At 43.6% G+C, this 8586-nt stretch overlaps 1 protein-coding gene across 1 annotated transcript; it reads right to left on the reverse strand.

The window, feature by feature from the left end:
* Nucleotides 1-409: 409 nt before the first annotated feature.
* Nucleotides 410-2053, reverse strand: NDN (necdin, MAGE family member). The gene has a single exon (XM_003420623.3). It carries the CDS (start codon nucleotides 1959-1961, stop codon nucleotides 978-980), a length of 984 nt encoding a protein of 327 aa, XP_003420671.2. The 5' UTR covers nucleotides 1962-2053; the 3' UTR covers nucleotides 410-977.
* Nucleotides 2054-8586: the final 6533 nt, after the last annotated feature.

An 8586-nucleotide genomic window follows, 5' to 3' on the forward strand; every position in this document is an offset into this window, starting at 1 on the left:
CCTCACAGGGCTGTTATGAGGATTAAATACATGGAAGTGTTTAGTACAATGCTTCACTCTTCAAATGCTCAAAAACATAGCGTAGTTTTTTAAAGCTATTAATTTTAATAAATGTAGAAAATGAAATTAAGGAAATTGCTCTATTAACAGTGATTTAATAGAGCAATGCGATTATGAGCAATTTTGCTTGTTTTATACTTTTCTGTATTTGTCAGTTTCTGAAACGAACATGTGAGTTACATAAAAAATAAAACTAAGCTTCACAGACTCATGATAATGATGAGTAGTGATTTTATACCCTATTAGCTGAGCAAGTTGTGTCTGTACATTTTGTAAAACTGACAATGCTGTCTCATTACCAACAATACTACTTTGTTTAAAACATATATAAAGGACACTTTTCCAAAAATGATTGTATCACAAGATCTTTAATGTTTACTGATGGTGGGACTGTACTTGTTTTCAGTAAAGTGTGCCAACTACCCACATTGAGACCACTTCAGTTCAAATCACTGAACTCCCACTCCCCACAGATGTATTTCCTGTGCCCAGCAAGGACAGAGAGGGGCCTTGACATTTCTCTTGGTCTGGCCAGCTTTACTGGAGAGTTCTTCAAAACTCTCCATGAGCAGTCTTAATCCCAATATACATCATCTCTTCCATATAAAAGAATAAGATGGAAAATTTCTCAATGTATTTCACAAGTTTAGCACGTCTCTGGTACAAAAACCCAAGAAAGGTAGCACAAGAGAGAAAGCATGAAGCAAGCTTACTTATAAGCAAACATGCATAAATCCTAAACGCTAGCAAATATACCCCAATGAATACAACATTGCATTAAATGGTATAAAAGCACTGTACTGAAAACTGAAAGTTACACGTGAAACACTGCACTGTAAATCCTGAATACTCTAACGCCCCCCACCCCTCCACAGCACTGGTGAGGGTCAGATCAATCAATCTGCCTCCCGACCTTGCTAGTCCTCGGAAATGCTGCTGCGGAAGGCGTGGGCAATGGTCTCAGCCTCCCGCAGGGCTCTGGCCTCCTGGAGAGCTTCTCTGTACCGGGAAGGCCAGGCCTGGGGGTCTTTCTTAAAGACCCTAGACAGGAACTCCATGATCTGCATCTTGGTAATTTCACGGCAAGCTCTGGGGCCCCAGAAGAACTCATACTCGGGTGGCTCAACGTATGGAACGCGTTGGTACTTCAGGTAATTCTGCTGAACAAACTCCTCCGTGATGACCTTCCTCACATCCGCAAAGGTGGAGTGCTTCCTCCAGGGCCGGAGCCCCAGGATGCGCAGCACGTTCCAGACCGCGCTCTCTCTGGCACCGCGGCCCTTCACGTAGATGAGGCTAAGAATCATCAGCAGGAGACCTGTCATGGGCATGTGGTTGCTCAACGCCATCCTGTCCAGCTCCTCCGGCTCCAGCGCCTTCACCAGCGAGAACTCCATCGTGTGCAGGTTGGTCAGCCTCAGGTGCAGCCCGAACACTCGGGCGAGGATGATGCTGGTGCGTTTGAGAATGCTTCTGCACCATTTCTTGTAGCTTCCGATGACATCCTTCACTATGTCTGGGAACCAGATGACCATCTTCCTCTGGTCCTTGACAAGCACGTACCACATGAGCTCGTGAGCCTTCTGCACCAGCTGAGCAGGGGTCGGTGGCGCCAGGCCTGGCTGGGCCTGGGCCGCGCTCTGGGCCTGGCAGGCGCAGTCTTCTTCCTCCTCCAGCAACAGAGCCCTCATGTCCCCCTCGTCGCTTAGGGCCTGGGGCGAAGGCGAAGCCTGGGGGGCGTCCATCGGGCTAAAAGGGAGGCTCTGCGGCTCTCCGAGGGTGGCGGCCTGAGAGGCGGGCGGCGGACCCTCCATGGGGACCCCAGGGCTAATGCACACCTCGGCATGGGAAGCCTCGGCTGCAAACCTGGAGTAGCCCAGATCCTTACTTTGTTCCGACATGTCTGCTCTGTCTGACAAGGGCAGGGCCTCTGCGTCCCGGAGCTCTTAGGATCTGCGCTCCCTCTGCGGACTCCTGGAGAGGAAGTGCGCGCTACTGCGCGGCGCCTTCCGCAGCGGAGAGCCGGGGCGGAGCGGGAGAGCGCGCCTGCGCGTCTGCAGGCTGCGGGGCGGGGGCCCTCGGCCGGGCCAAGAGCCAAAGGGGCGGGGCAGGGCCGAGCCCGAAGGGGCGGTCTTGCAGTGGTGCCAGGGAAGAGGCTAGAGACCTCCACTAGCAAGATGGCAAGAATGAGTTCAGATTTCCTGTTTGGGCTAGAGAGGTGGGGGTAGGGGCCAAGGCGGGTGGCCGCTGGAGAAGAGGCAGGTGTATCGGGAAAGATAACTTAAGCTCTTGAGAGACTTGAGGTCAAGTTTCTCAGGAAATGTTCAACGGGAATAAATGTTCAACCAGAATTCCACCAGAATCAAGTTAGATACAAAAGTCCTAGAGAAAAGTCTATGCTGTTGTGTAAACTTGGCTATCATAAATATAATTTAAACCAAGGGAGCATTCGGGATTGCCCAAGAAACTGTATAAACTGTGAGGAGGGTGTCTGAGATTGGAATCCTGAGAAACACCAATAAAAATTGATGTTGTCCCTAGCAAACCAGAGGCATTATAAGGAGAAACACAGAATGTAATTAAAGTCATTCTCTATCAGGCCATGTGAAAACTGAACGTTTTTGGAGATAATAAGCTACTAACACTTAGTGTTTTAATGGTCATTGATTTTGGTTTTCCATTTCCTTTGAGTTACATTTATTTCATTTCGACTTTTCCATAAGTTCCTATAATACAAAGATTGTCATATTTATTAGCACAAGCTTGTATGCTAATGTATTTTTCCTTGTTTGCCCAAAACACTCCCACCCCTGATTACTTCTACCTCCACTCTGTGTTCATGTGGATGCTCCTACCTTCTCAGATGATCCCACTCCCACCCTCTGGCAGCACCTGAATGGTCCCACCTTTGGGAGCTTCACCCAAGGCCTTCCTCATATTGTTTTTAAATGTGGGGTGCATAGATATGTGTCAGTCTCTCTCACATGTTCAAAGGTAGAAGATGAACATATTTATGGTCTTGTTTCCCAAGTGCTGAAAACCCATCGGCAGTGGGCAAAGATGAAGCTGACACTCCAAGGGCGTATCCGTGAAAAAAGGGGCCTGCGTTGAAGCCCCTGGGACTAGGGCTCTTGAGATTGATCAGTATCTTCGGTCTGAGCTGAGTTTTGTCCTTCAGCCCTTGCTGAGTTTCCTCAAATCAGCGGCTCCTCTTAAATATGCTATCTCAGGTCTGGCTATTGTCACCTGAAACCCAAAGCTTGTTTAAAATATGTCTTGACATATCTACAGTCCTCTCTTAACTTGGTTATATCTCCTTCCTCATTTCTCACTTTATTATTTCTCAAGTAGATTTATTTATTTACAGTCATGCATCGCTTAAGATCCCCAATATGTCCTATGAAATAGGATGTTATGTGATTGGGACATTGTGTGTACACCATATTATGGATGAAGGTCCTTTCAGGCATTTGCTTCCAGAATAAGTGGGTTTTGTCCATATTAAAAATTTCATGGGGAAAACAACCTCCCTCTACAAATACTTTATCAAAGATTCCAACAAATTCTTCTGCTGCCTTTGAATCAGCACTCATAGACTCACCATTTACTTTCACATTAAACAGCAAAAAATGTTGTTTGAAGTGCTTGAACCACCCAGAGCAAGCAATAGACTTGATATCACAGTCTGATCTTGGTTTTTCTTTACGCATCTTGAACAAGCATTGTGCCTTAGCAGTGATGGTCAATGTGGTGAGAGGGATTGCTTTTGTATTTGGTCCTCAGTCCACATCATTACCAATTTCTTTATGTCTGATATAAGTCCCTCTCCAATTTTCATTAGCATTGTAGTTTTCAGTGGATCCCATCCTTTAACAGTTTGTTTTTCTCTGTTTTTGAGGATTGTGGTGATTGTCCAGTGTGATATGCCTAAATCTGCTATGTCTGGCTCTCCTATCAAGATTTCTGAGCTCTATTATAACTTTATGGGGCTAGGGTCAGATATGTGGTTGGACTTTGCCTGAACGGATGTTATGAGGCACATTACTGTGTATTGTGCTGTCTCATTCTTATCGTTGGGTTTTCTTTCACACGTGTCACCTTTAGAAGAAGCACTCTTCCATGGGTTCCTCTAACAGGACTTCTTAGCCACCCACATCACGAGTATAATTCCTACATATCATACAGATCTGTTTTAGTTGTTTTTTTTGCACTTAGCTTCTTCTTTAATTTATAAATTTCTAACATTTTCTTGAATATATCTTACAGAAGTATGATATACCTTTATTTCTTTGTTTTTTAGAATGGTGCTTGTATAGATTTTTTTGCTCTTATGCTTCTTAAATATAATACTTTAACCTCCATTAATTTTCCTCTTCTTTCTTTAGTTTGGATTTTTATATTTTTCTAATTATTTGAATTAAATATTAAGTTCATTTAATGTCTTAAAAATTAGGACGTTTGAGCCTATTATTTAAATCTCAGCTCATTTCTCACCATGGTCCATAATTTCTGCTGATGCAAATTTATTAAAACTACATCCTCACAGTTTACCCTCCTAGATTTAGCAAATTGATGAAATCAAATTGCAAGCTTGGGCACAGCTGTTATAAAAATCAGTTATTACTGAAGTGGGATAGCAGATCTTCAACTAGAAAGCTCCTTAGGCTTGAGTAGCTGCCTGGAGCAGGACTGGATAATTGAGTTCCTGCTTGGACCTCATTCTGGTGAGGTCACCGACGCTATGCTGGAGAGTACACCCGCACCTCTGCCACAGCTCATTTCACACCTCACTTCTTACAGACCCTGTGGATTAGAACCACATAGGGATTATTTTAGGAGAGATTAAAGCCTCAAAACTGATTCTCAATTTTGAAATCAGGTACAGAGTAAATCTCTGGTGCTACTCTCCCTTGAAGCCCAACTATACCTTGGTACTGTTATTTTCTTCCCAGGAAAAGATCTGATGAAGATGCTCGATTTCCCAATAAGAAGAAAATTCAATAAGATGGGGAAACAAAGTAAAGCTTAGGATAGCGCTTAAGGGGAGAAAACACGTGCACATGTGCCATGGGAAGGATTTTGTAGCTACTTAATAAGGTGCCAACCCATAAACTAAAGATGCAAGAATTCAAAACTATAAGGAAAATGACAGCTGACATTATGGGAAAGAATAGGAAACCAGTGCTCATGAGGTATGCACAAATGCTTAAACCCAAGGGTCAAGATTTGGGGCTGGACCTCCAGCGATGTTCCAAGAGTGTTGGGGATAAATTAGACTTGCTCGGTATCCACGAGACTGCCCTTTTTGATCTGGGCAATTAGTCTTCTCAGGAGCAGCAGCTTAGAAGCAGAAGCCTGAAACTTACGATAGTATCTCCCCAAAGAAACTAAGAAAAGGATATTCTTTAAATCAAGATTCTGTAAATAGAAGCTTCAGGGATGCAGAAAGTATATGGAAAGTATATGAAGAATTTTCTGGAGTAGACAGTTTGCTGGTTGGTTATTCCAAACTATAATGTGGAACAGATTAAACAGCTGTGGGATAGGCTGTTCTTGGCAGACAAGCTTAGGAAAGGAGGAGAGGCCTGTCCTGGCATTGGTTTCCATAGTAAGCAGGGGAAGGGGGCCACTTCTGACAGCCTCCAGTGGACAGAGCATGCTCATGGTGCAGAGGCCCAGAGGCCCTGAGTGAAAAGTAAATCCTTCTGGCTCTTTTCTTTCTACATAGACAGCACCATCCACCTTGGACCCCCAACTAGGGTACCAAAGATCTCACAAGCCACAGGTTTGAAACAGAACTCATGTTAATTTGTTAAGCAATTATTATTGAGCAGTATTTGTTATGTGCCTCACAGATTTGCATTGTAGAAAAGTAGCTCAATCCAAGGGGGAAACCAATGACATCATGGACTATTTGGCAGCTAGACCTTTTTTTGTCAGAGAATAATAAGAAGCGAGGATAGGCAGTGCTGCTTTCCACATTTGGGAGAGTGCAGGGGAGGAGATTCAACCGTTCACTGGAGACCTTCTAGTCCTGCCCAGATCCACAGTGCAGCCTGCCAGCACTCAGAGAGTAAGGGTCAGGGTTGTCTTTTAGAAAGATCACCTGGTTACAGGATTAAGTCTGGAATTTGGGGCAGGTGGGCAAGTAGAGACAAAGGGACCAATTAGGAAATTTTCGCAGGAATCCATGTGAGAAAAGCTTGCATTTCATCTTCACATGGCAACTATTAAACACTAAATTTCAACCATTGTGCTAGGTACTGGGGCTATAATAAGAAAGACATGGTCACTGCAATCTGTAGTATGGGAAGTGGTGGTGGAAAAGAGCCACAAACAATAAAACAAATGAGTAACTAAATAATCATTAATCGTGATGCATATCAGGAAGGAACCACAATGCTGTCAGAGAGAAGGGAACAGAGGCAACTGACTTTCAGTAGGGATGGTAGAGAAGATATAAGGAAAAATGAGGGGCTAACTATGAATACCAGGGACAACCAAGATTCTGTCCTGGAGATGACTGAGTTTGGGCAGTGCAGTCTGAGAAATGGTGGTGCCATTTCTTGAGGTATATGGTGGGAAGGGTGATGATTTTCTGAGAGCCTGGGGAAGATAGAATAGATATGCCCAGTGGGTATCTGGATATAAAGCTAGTTGCTGGTGAGTCAACTCCGACTAGTAGAAACCCATGTGTGTTAGAGTAGAACTGTGCTCCACAGGGTTTTCAATTGACTGATTTTGTAGAAGTAGATTGTTAGGATTTTTTCCCAGGCACCATTGGGAGGACTTGAACCTCCAACCTTTCAGCTAGCAATGGCATGCATCAGCCTTTTGCACCACCAGGGGGACTCTATCTGGAAATATAGGTCCCAGGAAAGAGGCGTGGGCTAAAAATAGAAGTTTGGAAGGTAGAAGAGGTGTAAGAAATCACCCTGAGAGAGCATCTAGAGCATAGTTCTTCAAAGCGAACGGTCCTGGCATGGGGGGTAGGAGAATTCTTCATTGTGTGAAAGTTTAAAGCATACCACACACACACAAGTGCCCTCCAGACACGGGAAAACCAAAACAACTGTGGAAGAAAACAAAGATACCACAATTCAAAGGTGTCAGTTCTTCTTTGGTCTTCCTTATTCATCGTCCAGCTTTCGCATCCATGTGAGACAATTGAAAACACCATGGCTTGTGGCTTGGGTCAGGTGCACCTTAGTCTTCTAAGTGGCATCTTTGCTTTTTAACACTTGAAAGAGGTCTTTTGCAGCAGATTTGCCCAGTGCAATGCGTCTTTTGATTTCTTGACTGCTGCTTCCATGAGTGTTGATTGTGGATCCAAGTAAAACGAAATCCTTGACAACGTCAATATTTTCTCCGTTTATCGTGATGTTGCTTATTGGTCCAGTTGTGAGGATTTTTGTTTTCTTTTATGTTGAGGTGTAATCCATACTGGAGGTTGTAGTCTTTGATCTTCATCAGTAACTGGTTCAAGTCCTCTTCACTTTCAGCAAGCAAGGCTGTGTCATCTGCATAATGCAGGTTGTTAATGAGTCTTCCTCCGATTCTGATGCCCCGTTCTTCTTCATATAGTCCAGTTTCTCTGATTATTTGCTCAGCAAACAGATTAAATATGGTGAAAGGATACAACCCTGAAGCACATCTTTCCTGACTTTAAACCACACAGTAGCCCCTTGTTCTGTTCAAACAACTGCCTCTTGATCTATGTAAAGGTTCCTTAGGAGCACAATTAAGTGCCTGGAATTCCCATTCTTCCCAATGTTATCCATAATATGTTATGATCCACACAGTTGAATGCCTTTGCATAGTCAATAAAACACAGGTAAACATCTTTCTGGTATTCTCTGCTTTCAGCCAGGATCCATCTGACATCAGCAATGATATCTCTGGTCCCTCGTCCTCTTCTGAATTTGGCTTGAATGTCGGGCAGTTCCCTGTCGGTATACTGCTGCAGCCACTTTTGAATGATCTTCAGCAAAAATTTTACTTGCATGTAATATTAATGACATTGTTCGATAATTTCCACATTCGGTTGGATCACCTTTCTTGGGAATAGACAGAAATATGAATCTCTTCCAGTTGGTTGGCCAGGTGGCTGTCTTCCAAATTTCTTGGCATAAATGAGTGAGCACTTCCAGCACTGTACCCATTTGTTGAAAAATCTAACAGGTGTTCCATCAATTCCTGGAAGCTTGTTTTTGCCAATGCCTTCAGTGCAGCTTAGACGTCTTCCTTTGTGATTTTAGTTCTTGTATTTATGTGTGGCTCCATTTTGGGGTTAATTTTAATATATGCTGTGAGGTCTCATATCTTTCAAAAGTATCACTTTCTCCAGCCATTTCTAAAATGTAAGATTTCTTGTGGTCCTGTCTTATGTCCTCTTTTTTTCTTACTCTATGTCCTCCCTGAGCAATGCTATTTTCCCAGTTCTTGAAGTTGCCATGTTTATATCGGGGAGACACAAATTCATTCCTCCAGCCTACTATGTCTCCTCCTTGTTCTATAAATGAATAT

The sequence above is a fragment of the Loxodonta africana genome, chromosome 13 (genome assembly GCF_030014295.1).
Source record: "Loxodonta africana isolate mLoxAfr1 chromosome 13, mLoxAfr1.hap2, whole genome shotgun sequence".
Lineage (NCBI taxonomy): Eukaryota > Metazoa > Chordata > Mammalia > Proboscidea > Elephantidae > Loxodonta > Loxodonta africana.